Here is a 19,319-nt window from a genome sequence, read left to right as displayed (position 1 = left end):
TAATATGTCTGCTAGCATTTTAAAAGTTGCGTATCTCAAATATCTCATGAAGAATACAAGACGGACTGTAAAGTATATTGAGGTAGGGGCTCGAATAACAATGTAGCCAAGCTAATACAACAGGACTAAAATACACGAAAATTGTGTTTCAAGCCATATTTAATAATTCAAATGAATAGGAACTACTATTAGAACTAGATCAGGCAATTCCTGAAGGAATTGCGTGTGAACGCTCCAATGCTGAAGTTGAACTGAAATGTAGTATGAATGTAAGAATAGTTTGAATGTTGGAATGGTTTGAATGTTGAAGAGTTTGAACCGGAATTTGTTTTGGAACTTGGAAAAGTGTTAGTTTGAATGTCCAGGATGAGTGGAATGTGTTGATGTTGGAATAGTTTGAATAGGTTGAAAAATGTGGGAATTGTGCAACTTGAAAAAATGTCCCATTAATTTCACTGGGAACTTCCTGGAAATTTGGGAATTTTGGGAAAAGCGGGATATTTTTTTTTAAATGATTAGGAGCATGAATGTCCTGAATGAGCTGAATTGGTTGGTGTTGGAATTGTTTAAATCGGGCAAGAAATGTTGAAGTAGTAAATGGTATTAGGGAATTTCGGGAAAATCTGGAATTTTTTTTGAACTTGGAAAAAAAGGTAGTTTGAATTTCCAGACTGGTGCAATGTGTTGAAGGTGGAATGGGTTGAAAAATGTGGGAATTGTGCAACTTGGAAAAATGTCCCATTCATTTCAATGGGAACTTCCTGGAAATTTGGGAATTTTGGGAAAAGCGGGATTTTTTTTAAAAATGATTAGGAGCATGAATGTCCTGAATGAGCTGAATTGGTTGGTGTTGGAATTGTTTAAATCGGGCAAGAAATGTTGAAGTAGTAAATGGTATTAGGGAATTTCGGGAAAATCTGGAATTTTTTTTTAACTTGGAAAAAAAGGTAGTTTGAATTTCCAGACTGGTGCAATGTGTTGAAGGTGGAATGGTTTAAATGGGTTGAAAAATTTGGGAATTGTGCAACTTGGAAAAATGTCCCATTCATTTCAACGGAAACTTCCTGGAAATTTGGGAATTTTGGGAAAAGCTGGACTTTAAAAAAAAAAAAAGATTAGGAGCATGAATGTCCTGAATTAGCTGAATTGGTTGGTGTTGGAATTGTTTAAATCGGGCAAGAAATGTTCAAGTAGTAAATGGTATTAGGGAATTTTGGGAAAATCTGGAATTTTTTTGAACTTGGAAAAAAGGTAGTTTGAATTTCCAGAATGGTGGAATGTGTTAAATGTGGAATGGGTTGAAGAATGTGGGAATTGTGGAAGTTTGAAAAATGGCCAATTCATTTTGAATGGGGAAAATGCAAAAAAAAAAAAAAAGGAATTATGGGAAATCTGGGGAATTTTTTTATTAGAATTTTTGAAGTAGAGCACACAATTCTTGAATAGACTGAATATTTAGAAGTTGGAACAGTTTGAATCAGATGAACAATTTAGGAATTGTGGAACTTTGGAGAATGTCCCATTGATTTCAATGGAAATTTCAGAAAAAATTGGGAATTTCGCAAAAAGCGGGAATTTTTGGAAAATGGTAAAAAAAAAACTTGAATGGTCAGAATGAGTTGAAATGGTTGGTGTATGCATTTTTCAAATCGGTCGAGAAATGTTGAAGGATGAATTGAGAAATGGTATTACGGAATTTCGGGAAAACCGGGAATTTTCCCAGTAACAAAAAAATAAAATAGTTTTTTTGTCTTGATTAAGAGGAATGATTGGGCGGTGGAACGGTTGAAGTGGGTTGAAAAATGTGAGAGGAGTAGTCGCCAGAAAAAAGGGTGGAAATAGGGCTTTAGAAAACCAGGAATTCTGGAAAATCCTGGAATTTACGTAAGACAAGAATTCGGCGTAATAAATAGTGAAAAATTACTCGGAAGAAGCGGCTAACAATGCAAGCAATTGATTGAATTGGATACATTGAATTAAGTTTCTTAACTAAGCTGTCAATAAAATTATCCACTTTAGTCATAATTTGTGCGCTTAACACACTTCTCTATGACTTTAGCTCCAGATTTCTTCTGTTTGTTTGATTGTCATTACTGCCACAAGTGGTGGAAAAGTGTACTACACCTGAGTACCGAAACGACCTGTATGGACCACGACATTTTTTGGAGGCCCTCTAGGAGCCCTATGGTTAAGAAACTGTCAAAATAAAAGCACAAGACGCATCGTTGGGATGTCAAACAAAACTTTCTCAACTAAGCTGTCAATAAAATTATAAATAAATAAATAAATGGGTTGTACTTGTATAGCGCTTTTCTACCTTCAAGGTACTCAAAGCGCTTTGACACTACTTCCACATTTACCCATTCACACACACATTCACACACTGATGGAGGGAGCTGCCATGCAAGGCGCTAACCAGCACCCATCAGGAGCAAGGGTGAAATGTCTTGCTCAGGACACAACGGACATAATGAGGTTGGTACTAGGTGGGGATTGAACCAGGGACCCTTGGGTCGCGCACGGCCATTCTTCCACTGCGCCACGCCGTCCCTTTTATCCACTTTAGTCATAATTTGTGCGCTTAAGAAACTTCTCTATGACTATAGCTCCAGACTTCTTCTGTTTGTTTGACATTGTCATTACTGCCACGAGTGGTGGAAAAGTGTATTACAACGGAGTATCGATACGGACCTATGGTTAGGGAACACTGATGTAAGAAACTGTCAAAATAAAAGCACAACAAACAAACAAAACTTTCTTAACTAATAATAATAATAAAATATTTTGTTTGTAAAAGCACTTTACATTGAGCAAACAACCTCAAAGTGCTACAGTGCATTAAAATAAATAAATAAATAAAATAATAAATAAATAAAAATAAAAACTAGAACAGCCTAATAGCTAAAACGGGCACACATATATCTAAAAAAAGGCTTTTTTTTAAAAAGAAGCGTTTTTGAGCCTTTTTTAAAAGCATCCACAGTCTGTGGTGCCCTCAGGTGGTCAGGGAGAGCGTTCCACAGACTGGGAGCGGCGGAGCAGAAAGCCCGGTCTCCCATGTTTAGGAGCTTTGTCCTCGGAGGTTGGAGGAGGTTAGCCTGTCCGGAGCGGAGGTGTTGTGTGGAGGATTTGGGGGTGAGCAGTTCTTTGAGGTAGAGGGGGGCATTTCCATGGAGGCACTGGTGAGTTAGTAGGGAGACTTTTTATTCAATCCTGATTGGAACATGAAGCCAGCGAAGGGATTTGAGAATTGGTGTGATGTGGTGGTATTTCCGCACTCTCATCAGGATCCTAGCAGCATTATTCTGTATGTACTGCAGCTTCTGGAAGTTCTTGCTGGGGATCCCGACAAGAAGTGAGTTGCAGTAGTCTAGGCTGTCAATAGAATTAGCCACTTTAGTCATAATTTGTGCGCTTACCATACTTCTCTATGACTTTATCTCCAGACTTCTTCTGTTTGTTTGACATTGTCATTACTGCCACGAGTGGTGAAAAAGTGTATTCCACCCAAGTATCGATGCGGACCTATGGTTGGGGAACACTGATGTAAGAAACTGCCAAAATAAAAGCACAAGACGCATCGTTGGGATGTCAAACGAAAACTTTATTCACGGTGGAAAGATGCGCGGGTGCTTCGTAGACTGCGACAAACAAGTGGGCCGTGCGCTTGGGATATCTTACCCAGAACGTTCTGGTCGGGATTACCCGTAACAGAACCCATTCCCCGCAACGTGAATGGAAAGGGAAACACGGAAACGTCAAACATCCACAGGTAGTTTAGGTCTGTTCTCCTTTAGTCACGTCGGTTCAAGAGTTCCGTAACCCTTTGTTACTCTCCACTTTCCTGCCGTAAAGGGTTCTCGCATATGGCTTGGACGGTCATGTCCGAGATGTCCACAGACAAGAGGACTAGAAACACACACAGGGGGTCATGGTGTCAAATAAAGGGTCTTTTGCGATTTTGCGTCGCCAGCTAGATTGTGCGTAGCCTATTTGCCACTAAGGTAGTTCAGTAACCTACAGGGTCCGTTGTCTACCGAGCATGCTATAAAAGAGGATCTAAATAGTCCACGTCATCAGTGCGCGCTACTCCAGTGTCTATTAGTGACTACCGCCCACTCCCACTCTCCTCCGGTTCGTGTCTTTAATGATGCGAGTCCTGCTCGTTTTCTGCCGGCGCCTCCTGGTAAGTTGGCCAAATGACTTCCGATTCCCAATAGAGCCTCGGATCAGGGACAGTGGGGACGGGGGATTTTTTTTTTTGGGATGTACGGTCGTGGTCAAAAGAGTTTCCAATCATTTCTACGACTCTTCAAGTTTCACTGCAATAAGGCGCTTTTGGTAGCCATCCACAAGCTTCTGCTTGAGTTTTTGACCACTCCTCTTGACAAAATTGGTGCTGTTCAGCTAAATGTGTTGTTTTTCTGACATGGACTTGTTTCTTCAGAATTGTCCACACCTTTAAGTCAGGACTTTGGTGAAGGCCATTCTAAAACCTTCATTCTAGCCTGATTTAGCCATTCCTTGACCACTTTTGAGGTGTGTTTGGGGTCATTGTCCTGTTGGAACACCCAACTGCGCCCAAGACCCAACCTCCGGGCTGATGATTTTAGCTTGTCCTGAACAATTTGGAGGTAATCCTCCTTTTTTCATTGTCCCATTTACTCTCTGTAAAGCAGCAGTTCCAGCTGAATTTGTAGGTTTTCCTGACATGGACTTGTTTCTTCAGCATTGTCAGGACTTTGGTGAAGGCCATTCTAAAACCTTCATTCTAGCCTGATTTAGCCATTCCTTTACCACTTTTGACGTGTGTTTGAGGTCATTGTGTCAGGTTCAAACACTGATGACATTTATTAAACAGACAAGAAGCAAAGAATCATGCAGAGACAGAGTTCAATTTGGCTCAATGAGGAGAGACATTTTGGGCTGTACTCTTAGTTACAGATCCAACCTAGGGAAGGCCATTCTAAAACCTTCATTCTAGCCTGATTTAGCCATGCCTTTACCACTTTTGACGTGTGTTTGGGGTCATTGTCCTGTTGGAACACCTAACTGTGCCCAAGACCCAACCTCCGGGCTGATGCTTTTAGCTTGTCCTGAAGAATTTGGAGTTAATCCTCCTTTTTTCATTGTCCCATTTACTCTCTGTAAAGCACCAGTTCCAGCTGAATTTGTAGGTTTTCCTGACATGGACTTGTTTCTTCAGCATTGTCCACCCGTTTAACTCAGGACTTTGGTGAAGGCCATTCTAAAACCTTCATTCTAGCCTGATTTAGCCATTCCTTTACCACTTTTGAGGTGTGTTTGGGGTCATTGTCCTGTTGGAACACCCAACTGCGCCCAAGACCCAACCTCCGGGCTGATGATTTTAGCTTGTCCTGAAGAATTTGGAGGTAATCCTCCTTTTTCATCTCTGTAAAGCAGCAGTTCCAGCTGAATTTGTTGGTTTTTCTGACATGGACTTGTTTCTTCAGCATTGGCCACAGAATTTTCCTTCCAGAAGGTCTTATCTTTGTCCATGTGATGTCAGATGAAACAAAAATGAAGCTGTTTGGCCACAATACCCAGCAATATGTTTGAAAGTGAAAAGGTGAGGCCTTTAATCCCAGGAACACTATCGTCGGCGATCACTCGTAACGAGTACGATTGTCCTTGTTGGTGGGTCTGCCTTCAGGAGAACGCCTGTGCGTGAAATCTTTTAAAGTGGGGAGACTGGTGCACAGACAGCCACCACACTGTCCTTGGCAAAGAGAAGGCCAGGGTCCAATGGCATGGAGACCAAGACAATTGGGGATCCCATCTTTGCTGCAGCCTTCTTCCGCCTTTGTGACCGCTGTGGAGCTTCTACGCATGCATGTTGAGGTCTTTTACGACGAGGGAGACGCGGAGACTCCAACGTCACTTCTTCGCTGTGGGGAGCTGTATCCGATGGCAAGGGAAACCCAGGATGACCGGCACCTCCTCACAGCTGCAGGAGGCTGCCGGAGCTCCGGTCTAGTTGGATGACCCACCTATGGTGTGCCTACCAGCACTTGCTTTTCTCTCAGGGTGTGCTCCCCTAACCTTATGTCTTCCCAGACTAACCCACAACTTAGTATTATGCTCTGGGCCTGTTTTGCTGCCAATGGAACTGGTGCTTTACAGAGAGTAAATGGGACAATGAAAAAGGAGGATTACCTCCAAATTCTTCAGGACAAGCTAAAATCATCAGCCCGGAGAAATGGGTCTGGGGCACAGACGGTTGTTCCAACAGGACAATGACCCCAAACACACGTCAAAAGTGGTAAAGGAATGGCTAAATCAGGCTAGAATGAAGGTTTTAGAATGGCCTTCCCAAAGTCCTGAGTTAAACGTGTGGACAATGCTGAAGAAACAAGTCGAACAAATTTAGCTGAACTGCACCAATTTTGTCAAGAGGAGTGGTCAAAAATTCAAGCAGAAGCTTGTGGATGGCTACCAAAAGCGCCTTATTGCAGTGAAACTTGCCAAGGGTCATGTAAGCAAATATTAAATATTAAGAAGCAAACTTCATGAATGTTTTTTGTGACCAACAAGTATGTGCTCCAATCACAAAAAAATAAGAGTTGTAGAAATGATTGGAAACTCAAGACTTTTGACCAGGACTGGACTTAGACTGGTACACAACAGGTTTCTTTTTTTCCAAATACTGTAAAGACTCCTGAACCAACAAAGGGAATGCCGTAATACTTTTTTGGTCAGATATATCACCATAATCTGAATCAAAAACCTGAGGTGAAACATGAAATAAGGTGCCGTTTTTGTTTTGTGTCCTGTGTAACATGTTTTTGTTCGGTGCTGTCAGGGTCGACGGTTTAACTCGCGCGATTATTCACAAAACATCATGTCATACAGCGATTAATCGCGCAATTTATTTGCTCCTTTACCGGTGGTTACCCGAAAAGCAGACTAAAAAAGACTCAAACTGGTCAATTTCAGTTCCTACTACACCCTGACTGGACTTTAGATAAAACTGTTGGCAAGTTTTGCTTAAATAAATGTGGGGCATTTGAGTAAAATGTTCTAAAAATGTTCATCTGTGACATTCTGACAATAAAATGTAATTTGCTTCAAAGTATCAAATGCGATTCACCGGAATTAATTCTGATTAATCACAATGCAAAATTTTGATTAATTCGATTTAAAAATGTCATCATTTGATAGCACAATTTTTTTTTCTATTTAATATATATAGGAAACATTTTTTAAATGTTTTATTCGAATGCGCATCAAATACATGATAAATGCGAGCAGTCATTGTGATTAATCACAGTTTAAAATATGTTTAATAAATAACAAATTAGGGATGTCAAATTTAATGAGCTAACTCGTGATTAATCACAAAGAATGCTCGCATTAATCATGTATATGATGCGCATTTGAGTAAAAAAAATAAAAAAAAATCCTATATGACATCTTAACAAAATTAAATGTGTCAAAATATTAGGTTATTAAAAAAAACTTACTGTAATTTATTGCGATTAATCAAAATGCAAAAATGTATATAATTTGATTCAAAATGTTTGTTTGACAGCACAAATTTTTAAAAATTATTTTGTCATTTATTATACATGTTTCATACAACAAACTAGTAAACAATTTAATGTACACTTTTTTAGGTTATGGTTTTATGTAAAGATGTCAAAAATTAAGTTTCACACCCCAAAACATAGCTTAATAAATCATAAATTTGATTATTTGAAATGTTAATTAAATGTCAATAGCTGTCATATTTAATTAGTTAATTTATGTGATTAATCAATATTAAAAAATGTTCCTGTATGAAATTCTTACAATAACATTCAATTCGTGTCAAAATATTGTTTTTGTTTTTTTTAAGTAAATTTCATTTAATTTTGATTAATCAAAATGCAAAAGTGTGACTAATCTGATTAAAAATGTTTGTTTGACAGCGCTATATTATTTGTCATTTAATGTTTTACACTGCACACTATTTATTAGGTTGTATGTAAAGATGTCGAAAAATCATGTGCCGCATCTCGTAAAAATTGATGGTTTTTAGTATAAAACACGGTTATTAAATTACAAAATTAGGGCTGTCAAATTTAATGAGTTAACTCATGCGATTAATCACAAAATATTCTCACATAAATTGTGTATAGATTTTTAAAAATCTAAAAAATGTTCCTGTCTGACATTCTGACAGTAAAATTGCATTTGTGTCCAAATATTAAGTTGATTAAATTATGCAAACCTGGCTTAGTGTTACTTAGTTTAATTAATCATGATTAATCTACATTTAAAAGTCTGATTATTCAGATTTTTTTTTTAATTTGACAGCACCAAAGTTAATAATAATAATAATAACTGGGATTTATATAGCGCTTTTCTAAGTACCCAAAGTCGCTTTACATGTAGAACCCATCATTCATTCACACCTGGTGGTGGTAAGCTACTTTCATAGCCACAGCTAAAGTTGGTATGGTATGGTACCGTTGCAACATTTCGGATTTGGGGTTGTGTTCGAGCTGAGTTGATCCATCCTTAATATCGATGCACCTCACAATAAACCAACATTAGGCACCCGTAAATGTAAGGCTGGATTAAGATGGTTGGGGGTTGGGGGGCATGAGTCTATGCAAGCCTGTGCATGAACACAACCCTCCATCGGACAGTCCACACTTCCGGCATACCTTTCAATTGTGTGTGTGTGTGTGTGTGTGTGTGTGTGTGTGTGTGTAACGTCACAGTGCGCTGAGGTCGTGGCAGGAGCGCGACTTCTGCCGGAAGATCTTGCTGCCCCGGTGGCGGCTCATCTCCCGGTAGCGTCCCCGCTCGCGCTCGCGGCCGTACGATCGCGGCACCAGCCCCGCCAAGAAGCGCTTGGCCCGGCTGGTCAGGCTCTCCCTGCGGCCCGAGCCGGGCTCGCCCCCCTCAGCCCAGTCGGGGCCCACGCAGTCGCCCCTAGCGGTGCGCACGGCCGCCTCCAGCAGCTCGTTGGTGCCGTGCTCCAGGGAGGCGGAGAGCTCCAGGTAGTGGCAGTCGTACATCATGGCGCTGGACTGGGCCTCTGGTGCACAGGAGAGGAGAAGTGTCAATCACACGCCAGGTGGAGGTGATTAGAAAACAATTCATTGTTAACGTTTCCACCTAAAATTGCTCTCACTATAGTTGGATCTGTCAGATGCTGATTGGCTTCACTTGGCACAAAATGACGGAATCAACCAATCTGGACTGTGAATAAAATCAGTCCTCGGTGATGACAAAAGGGAAACTCGGGGGTTGACTAACGCGTGACGCATTGCAGTCACGTCCTTCTCAACACTCCGACGCACCGTCAAAAAAAGTTCAGAAAGATCAGAGCGTGTGGAAGGAAGTTATGATCGTTAGTTTCCCACCACAAGGGGGCATTTTAATTTTTTAATGTATGTGTGTGTATATATATGCACATAATGTGTGTGTGTATATATATATATATATATATACACACGTGTGTGTATATATATGTTAGAATAATTATGTATATATTATCATCATAACTTTATGCTTAAGGGCCATACTATAAAGTATTGTCAATTTGTGCAGAGCTAGCAATCCAAAAGATTGCTAGCCTCGTTATCAGTGTTGTGTGCAGACTCGGCCTGCTGGCAGCCAAGGCCGAATATTTGGTTCCAAGACCAGACAAAGCACAGAAGAGACTGGGCGATATCACCAAGTGTCAACATATTTGCATTTTTGTATTATCATATATTGTGTCTTACTGGAGTTGTCGAGATTACCCCCTTCCCTCAGTCACCGTGATGTAATAGGGCCATTTTCCTAATAAATGGAGGAGGCGCATGGGCTTTTCTTTAGAACGTAGTTTGGATCTGTAACTAGAGTACAGCCCAAAACACGTGTCTCCTCATGAGCTAAATTGAACTCTGTCTCTGATTCATTCCTTGCTTCTTGTCTGATTAGTAGATGTCAACAGTGTTTGCACCTGACATCTCCTTGGTCCTTCGAGCCGGATCCCAACACGTCTGACGATTCCAGCCTGGTGAGTAAAACCAGAAGACCATGGCACCCACATCTCCCATTGAGGAGCTGCTTTTTCTGCACCCTGGCTGGATCTGACGACTGACGGGGAACCGAGGACAAGAGGAAGGAACGCAGATTTCAGTGAGTACGTTTTGAATTACAAAGGAAAAATAGCGTGTGACTGAGGGTTACGACGCATAGAAGAAGAAAAAAAAGCGTGTAACTATGGGTTACGACGCATACAAAAAGCATGTGACTAAGGGTTACGACGCAAAAACAAACCCTGTAAATCCTAGGCTCTAACAGGTAAAAAGGCCTACAAATCAGAAGGACGTCGGAGTCCGCAAAGAATGAAACTTATGTAAGATTCAACATTGAAAATAAACCAAATTAAGGACATCGGAGTCCACGTAAAAACTGACAATTCTAAAACAGAAGAGGCCATATAAGGACGTCGGAGTCCACAAGTACTGAAACCTCCGTAAAACAAGTGTGAAAGGTATGAACGTGAGAGTGTGTGGGAGTTATCGCCACTAGGCGATCACTCCATACTAAAGTTGTGAGAAGTAATAGTGGGTTATTGTGGAGGCATCAGGCAAGACATCTCCACTGGGGGGAAAACCTCCAGTAGAAGTGACGTGTACCACAATAATAAATTGAACCACTATCTTACAACAAAGACAAAAGTAATCCTTATAAGTTCGGCTCTGTAGGGTACGACGGATTACTCCAAATTCTCAAAATGGAAAGAGGGACCCAAAGAAACGCAGATCTGATATGGTCTATTACAATCTATTATAACCAAAATAGGAGAAAACAACAACGGCACCGGTTACACCCTACTGCATGTTGGCGTTGTGGCAGAGAAGGACATTTAGCACGAGACTGTCCTGAGAAAAAACAAAACGTAGATCAGCGTTAAACAAATTCTAATCAGAGGACATACTAAGTTATGAGAACTTAAGTAAACAGACAGCAAGTAAACCAGAAATAATAATTGAAATAAATAACAAAGAAAGCAAATTTCTATGTGACACTGAAGCATGTAGAATTACATGTAGAGAATAAAACTAAATGGAAATAAATGTCTGCTAGATAAGAAGTCTGTCCAGTGTTTACAAGGACGAGACGTCATGAACTGTGCTCGGATTAGTAATAGATAGATAGCACTCTATTGATTCCTTCAGGAGAGTTCCCTCAGGAAAATTAAAATCCCAGCAGCAGTGTACAAAATTGAGATTGAGTTTAAAAAGTAAAAAGTAAATAATGGGGGTATAAATGGAAACAAAATAGAGTGCTATCTATCTATTACTAATCCGAGCACAGTTCATGACGTCTCGTCCTTGTAAACACTGGACAGACTTCTTATCTTGCAGACATTTATTTCCATTTAGTTTTATTCTCTACATGTAATTCTACATGCTTCAGTGTCACATAGAAATTTGCTTTCTTTGTTATTTATTTCAATTATTATTTCTGGTTTACTTGCTGTCTGTTTACTTAAGTTCTCATAACTTAGTATGTCCTCTGATTAGAATTTGTTTAACGCTGATCTACGTTTTGTTTTTTCTCAGGACAGTCTCGTGCTAAATGTCCTTCTCTGCCACAACGCCAACATGCAGTAGGGTGTAACCGCTGCCGTTGTTGTTTTCTCCTATTTTGGTTATAATAGATTGTAATAGACCATATCAGATCTGCGTTTCTTTGGGTCCCTCTTATTTTTATTTATTTTTTGAATAAGAATAAGAGGGACCCAAAGAAACGCAGATCTGATATGGTCTATTACAATCTATTATAACCAAAATAGGAGAAAACAACAACGGCAGCGGTTACACCCTACTGCATGTTGGCGTTGTGGCAGAGAAGGACATTTAGCACGAGACTGTCCTGAGAAAAAACAAATTTTACCAAAAAAATCTGTATAAGTGGGCAGCAGTATTGAGCCATGGTTGTACTCATGTCTCAACAGGAGGGATGGTGACCCTTATACAGAAGTACTATACTACCTACAGCTTTTCCTTCAGGAGAGTTCCCTCAGGAAAATTAAAATCCCAGCAGCAGTGTACAAAATTGAGATTGAGTTTAAAAAGTAAAAAGTAAATAATGGGGGTATAAATGGAAACAAAATAGAAAAATATTATAATAGAATAAAAATAAAAAGCAACAATGAGAATGAAAATATAACAGTAAAATAAGAATATCACAAGAGAAACTAGGCATTAATGACCATGTTATGAAAAAGTATTGCACTGTTATTGTTTTGCATCCCCTGTCATCCTAGCTCCCCCAGAGAGGAATTGTACAGTCTAATGGCGTGTGAGACAAAGGATTTTTTTTTGTGTCTAAATCATATCTAAAGTTTAAAATTCTAAAATTCAGGTTATGAAGGAGGAATGATTGTTAAGAGATAAATAAAGATGCATGACATTAAAAGGTTTTGGATTGCTGCTGACCCTGTTGTATTTTATAAGACTGATTTATTTTGGATTGTTGTGTTTGTATTGTGAAAAGAGAGAGAGGGAGAAAGAGAGAGAGAGAGCAGGTGAAGGAAGATTGAGGGTGAAGAGAATGGATTGAGAAAATATGGAAAAAGAATGTTTATAACCTTATGTTACGTGAATGGTTTCTAGGAGAGGAGAACAGAAAATAGAAATATTGTGTGAAGTGTAAGGAAGAGATGGATACAGGATGTTGTTTGTAAAGGAAAACGAAAGTGAAGAAAAGATGAGAAAGTGACAAATGAAGGTATTCGCAAATGGTATGCTGTTGGTTGTGGTTCGCTGCAAGTTTGTGTATTTGTTTGTTTGGTAGTTTAAGTGAAATGGGAAGAAATCAATAGGAAGAATTAATGCAAAATGGAATAAACTAATGCGAACGAGAGATAATGGGGGATATTGAAATAAGATATGAAGAAAATGTAGATTGAAGATATACATGTATGTTTGGATATATAAATAGCGCTTTTATATATACAAATATATATGTATATATATATCTATAATTAAAATAATGGAACAAATAAAAACCTAGATTAATAACTATAATGAGAGTCGATATGTATAGCGTGATAAAATGATATAAAATAAGTTACATGTTTAGAGGCTGAGGAAGAAAAAAGAAAAACGCTCTTCGAGTGTGTTCGCCTTATCTCTTAGAATGTGCACTCACGCACACACATAACCTTGTGTGTGTGTGTGTGTGTGTGTGTGTGTGTGTGTGCGTATGGCGCACCAGGAGTGCAAGTTAGAAAATAAATGTATTAAGTGTAAGTTTTAAGTTGTTTAACTTTAAAGTGTAGTCTAACATTCTTGGGTTAGAATATTTTTTAGACATCCGAGTACACCATACATCTGGGTGGTGAGCTACGATAAGATAATGGCATAACATTAAATAAATAAAGAGGCATGGCAATCTCAACAGCTTTCAGTTAGCTATAGACTTTTGATAATATAATGTGAGTAATATAACCATTTCAACTGTTTGCTTTGAATATTGTTGAATAATAATTACAGATAAAACATTAAGAATTGGAAGAATGTCTCTTCTGAGTTGTAAAATTATAGTTAATACACCTAGACAGTTTTTAGTGGGTTTAAAATGTTATTTAAAATTACATGAAGTAATAGGTATAACATTTGAATTAGGAATATTGATTTAGTGTTTATTAGGACAATAAATGCTGTAATTTTAAACATCATATGCAGGATTGGACACATTTCACAGTGATTGATATCAGTAATGCATTCTTCTCGATACCAATACATAAAGAAAGTCAATTTTGGTTTGCATTTACTTATAAAGGGAAAAGATACACCTATACAAGACTACCTCAAGGGTATGCGGAAAGTCAGACAATCTTTTCACAAGCAATGCATGCAAGCATGTCCAAATTCGACCCTCCAGGAGGAAGAAAAAGGTCTTGATATACGTGGATGACATATTATTAGCATCACCGGATAAGGAAACCTATAGAAAAGATACATTAGCCTTATTAAATCATCTACACAGTGAAGGACACGAAGTAAGCAAAACAAAAGTCCAATTATGCAAAACAGAAGTAAAATATCTAGGACATTCTCTAAACAAAGATGGACGCACTATTGTGGGAAGCAGAAAAACAGCAGTGCTGCAAGCACCAAAACTACAAACAAAGAAGCAAATTGTCATTTCTAGGATTAACTAATTACTGTAGAAGTTGGATACCAAATTACACAGAAATAGTAGCTCCTTTAAGTAAATTAATGTATGAAAAAGATCTAAAAATGTCAACACCAATAGAGTGGAATTTAGAAGCTAAAGCAGCATTCTGTGAAATAAAAATAGAATAGGATATGTGCGGTTGTTACAGCAACTGAAGTTTTGAAAGCTATCAAATGAGCATCAAATGACTCAATGCAAGCGGCACAACTAGTAACACTAAAGCAAGTAAATTAATAAGATCAAAATGTTACAATACACACAGATAGTCAATATGCATTCTCAACAGTGCACACATTTGCACAACACTGGCAAAATAGAGGAATGATAACGTCAACGGGAAACCTTGTAACACATGGAGAACTATTAAAAGTAATATTAAAAGCGGTACAGTTAGCAGCTAAAATAGCAATGTGCAAATGTGTGGCACACACCAACGGAACGGACGCAATATCTGTCACACGTGGGTTATGCAGCTTGCTGCGGTTCGTTCTTTCAATGCAAAAAGACGGCTCTGGACGAAGGTGTAAAGGTAGGATGGGATTTATTAACATAAATCATCTAACTACCAAAAACACAAACAACATAAAAAGAAAGGCGTGCCTAAAACACGTCAAGCTAAGACTAAAACAGAAGCTATGGCATGGAACAAGAAACTTAATTGGTACAAGCGTGACACAAACAGTGTGACATAAATAATGAAGCCAGGCCCACTGACTGGCAGAGGTAACTTAAATAATGCCTCTGATTGGTGCTCGGGAAGCAGGTGAGCGGGCGAGCACTAATCAGAGACAGGTGAACAAAATAAGTCGCCATGGTGACAAAAACAAACAAGGAATCCTAAACGGGAACTAAAGAAGTCCAAAACTAACAGAACATAACTAAACAAAACATGATCCGGACCACGGATCATGACAATATCACGTTTGCGGACAAAACAGCAAAACAAACAGCAGAAGAAGAAACACAAGGTTTTAAACTAGTGAAATGAATAATGATATACTAAAAGACATGCAACAACAAAGTACTCCAAAAGAAAAAGATAAATGGAAAAATAAACCAAAAAAAAAGAACAAAAACAAAAAACGGAGCCACGTTGAACAAAGACGACATCTATGTATGTCCAGACAATAAACGAATTTTACCAAAAAAATCTGTATAAGTGGGCAGCAGTATTGAGCCATGGTTGTACTCATGTCTCAACAGGAGGGATGGTGACCCTTATACAGAAGTACTATACTACCTACAGCTTTTATTCTTATTCAAAAAATAAATAAAAATAAAAATTTGTAGGTCATGCATGACCTGTGCGAGGCCAATTCCCCAAACCAAAACACCCGTTCCAGCATCTATGCATGGATTTTATTGAACAAAATAGGAGTGAAGGAAAACTGTATTGTTTGGTCATAGTAGATGCATTTTCAAAGTGGGTAGAAATATTTCCTAAAGGAAAAGCAGATGTGCTAACAGTAGTAAAAGCATTATGCAAAGATATAATACCAAGATAGGGTATAACTAAATCTATACAGTGACAATGGACCTCATTTTGTAAAACAATTAATCAAGAATAAGAAGCTATTTAACCAACAGGAAGCAATATGTGAAGATGGGTGAAAATATGTCAACACGGTTAGATATATCTTGTGGTGTACCCCAGGGATCAATACTGGGACCAAGATTGTTTAATATTTATATAAACCACATTTGTAAAGTTACAAAGGACTTAAAGTTAGTTTTATTTGCAGACGACACAACTGCTTTCTGTTCAGGAGAGAACACACAGAAGATAATACAAATAACAGAATAAATGAACTATTTAAAAAAAATGGTTTGACTCTTTGAATCTCAGTAAAACTAAAATAATGCTATTTGGTAACAGTAGAAAAGAGCATCAAACACGAATACAAATAGACGGAGTAGATATTGAAAGGGTAAAAGAAACAAGATTTTGGAGAGTATAAATAGATGATCAAATGAACTGGAAATCTTATATACAAAACATACAACATAAGGTGGCAAAAAAACAACAACATTTCAATAATGAATAAAGCAAAATACGTCCTGGGCCAAAACTCACTTCATATTCTCTATTGCTCGCTCGTGTTAAACTTAAAAGGATTCCCACCACGGGAACAGACTGGCCAAATTACTGGTGGTACCTTACAGGACATCCAATATGGGGCAAGTGGACACTCTGGTCACTACATATATTATACTGTAGTATAGATTATATGTATTATTCTACTTATTTTGTGTCTGGTTTTGTATTTGTTTTGTATCATCCCGTGAGGTGTATATTATTTTTTGTTATATTTGGATGCATTTGTTTGGTTTGTAAGCTTGTGAATCTGGGCTATCCATTAAGTAAGACTACTTATTATGTTGAAGGGGGCAGGAAATATAAGATTCTCTTTATCCTGTTCCTTCTCAAGCATAGGTGTGTAAATATGTGTTCAGTTGCCAAAGTTTTGAATTGTCTATTGATAATGAATGAATGAATTACTGGCCCCGGGAGATAGTGAAGAAGCTAAATTCTTTAAAAGTCGAATAACTCTGAAACATTAAGGCCCAAATCTAGTGTTAACCATATCACTCCCTGATGGACAAAATAGACCACCCAATGCCACACTGTTCAACACGTCCAGATGGGGTTTCCAATTATGGGCATGGTCAAGTGGACTAGACCCATATTTCCTGGTGATTGTTTGCATAAATCAAACCATGCGCAACACCGAATAACCCAGAGTGTTCTAAACGCGCTGGAAGTCACAGTTGTAAGCGTACCATTTGATGATGTGGATAAATGTTCAAAGTAACAACTGGTGTGTAATAATTGGTTCCTCCTTTGGCGTTAATTGGTTACTCATGGCAAAAAGGTTTAATTGAAGTAATCAGCGAAACAACTCCTGAATGGAATTGCACTACATGTGACAAAAGCTAATTACACCTGCATTAACATACTAGGCTCTGGACAACAGTTAGGAAACGTATCGTCAGACAACTGCTTACACATAGTAAATGTATCAATATTTGTACAAAAATTGTTAACACGTCTGAACAGTTTGATATCCGAACATTGGAAAAGAACTACACGTGATGTAAACTGGCAAAGTGTTGGAGATCCAACTTATATCGATACTATAGGTGTCCCCAGAGGTGTACCTGACGAGTACAAATTGGTAAATCAAGTTGCAGCTGGATTCGAATCATCCGTCTGCTGGTGGTGTACGATTAACAAGAATGTTGACAGAATAAACTACGTCCACTACAACGTACAGAGATTAGGAAATTGGACAAAGTCCGGATTTGAAGTCGTCACTGATCAACTCGCCGCAATCTCCCTTAAGGCCTTTCAAAACCGTATGGCGCCAGACATGTTGTTAGCGGAAAAAGGAGATGTGTGCGCAATATTGGGTGAACAGTGTTGTACTTCATACCAAAATACACTGATGCAGAAGATAGCCTGACCAGAGCACTGGAAGGCCTTCGCACCCTCAACGGTAAAATGGAAGAGCACTCACCTATGTGGGATGGATGGTTGAATGTGTTCGGCAAATACAAGTCCTTGGTATCATCAATTCTAGTATCTATGGCTGTGTTTGCAGCAAAACTGACGTTGTGTGGATGTAGTTGTATTCCCTGTCTGGGTTCTCTGCTTAACCGTCTGATTACCACAGCGATTAGCCCAGCAGATGATAGAACTGTTCAGATGCACCTTCTGGCGGACGACAAGAAAGATGAATCTGATGACGAGGATACCTACCTGGACGGTGTTCCTGATCTGTTTCCAGACCCTGGTGACTATATATATATATATAAAAATATGATGATGTTGAACTCTGAGTGTAAACATAACTTGGCCCTAAAGAAATGAACTATTAACTGAAAATCGCAAGAAGAAGTTATTGGGGATAAGAAGATTCTGGGGAAGTTATGTGATAAACAGGAGGGAAATGTTAGAATAATTATGTATATATTATCATCATAACTTTATGCTTAAGGGCCATACTATAAAGTATTGTCAATTTGTGCAGAGCTAGCAATCCAAAAGATTGCTAGCCTCGTTATCAGTGTTGTGTGCAGACTCGGCCTGCTGGCAGCCAAGGCCGAATATTTGGTTCCAAGACCAGACAAAGCACAGAAGAGACTGGGCGATATCACCAAGTGTCAACATATTTGCATTTTTGTATTATCATATATTGTGTCTTACTGGAGTTGTCGAGATTACCCCCTTCCCTCAGTCACCGTGATGTAATAGGGCCATTTTCCTAATAAATGGAGGAGGCGCATGGGCTTTTCTTTAGAACGTAGTTTGGATCTGTAACTAGAGTACAGCCCAAAACACGTGTCTCCTCATGAGCTAAATTGAACTCTGTCTCTGATTCATTCCTTGCTTCTTGTCTGATTAGTAGATGTCAACAGTGTTTGCACCTGACAATATATATATATATATATATACGTATATATATATATATATATATATATACGTATATGTATGTATATACACACATGTATATGTGTATATATGAATATATATATATATATATATATATATGTATACACAAGTATGTATGTATATATACACGTATATGTATGTGTGTATATATATATATATATATACGTATATGTATGTGTGTGTGTGTATATATATGTGTATATATATACATGTATATGTATATATATACACATATATGTGTATATATATTGTTGCGTTTTGGACCAGTTGTTCCTCCCAGGGAATTCAAGTCACAAGTCGCTCCCAAGCTCTTTACGACACTTAAAGCTGAGTAGAAAAACCACCAGAGACAGAATAGGTATTTTGTAATATATTTGCAAAGCTTTGCATATATATATATATATATATATATATATACATTGAGACCAGTCCAGCATAGAACTATCTATCTACTATCTGTCGCGCCGCCAAGATGGTCTGCCCCCCGAAAAACCCTCTCCCCTCTTAAGTCCCTGGCAGTCATGTCTCTCTAGCCAAAACAAATGTCCATTATCTCTCTTTCTAACATTCCTCATTCAAGGTTAAGCACACAGTTTTGCAGACAACCAAAAGACCACAATTGGAAGAAAAACACTAGCTGTTTTGTAATATGAAAATGAAATGAAAA

At 38.4% G+C, this 19,319-nt stretch overlaps 1 protein-coding gene across 1 annotated transcript in view; it reads right to left on the bottom strand.

The window, feature by feature from the left end:
• Positions 1 to 6,334: 6,334 nt before the first annotated feature.
• Positions 6,335 to 19,319, bottom strand: part of rem2 (RAS (RAD and GEM)-like GTP binding 2) — a 93,192-nt gene continuing 80,207 nt past the window's right edge. The window contains exon 5 of the mRNA XM_061936012.1: positions 6,335 to 9,049. Within this exon, the coding sequence (XP_061791996.1) occupies positions 8,724 to 9,049 (326 nt within the window). The 3' untranslated portion in view covers positions 6,335 to 8,723. The remainder of the gene's footprint in view (positions 9,050 to 19,319) is intronic.

This window comes from Nerophis lumbriciformis, linkage group LG03 (genome assembly GCF_033978685.3).
Source record: "Nerophis lumbriciformis linkage group LG03, RoL_Nlum_v2.1, whole genome shotgun sequence".
In the NCBI taxonomy this organism is placed as follows: domain Eukaryota; kingdom Metazoa; phylum Chordata; class Actinopteri; order Syngnathiformes; family Syngnathidae; genus Nerophis; species Nerophis lumbriciformis.
The sequence above is the reverse complement of the archived record's forward strand: the minus strand, read 5'-3'. Positions and strand labels throughout refer to the sequence as shown.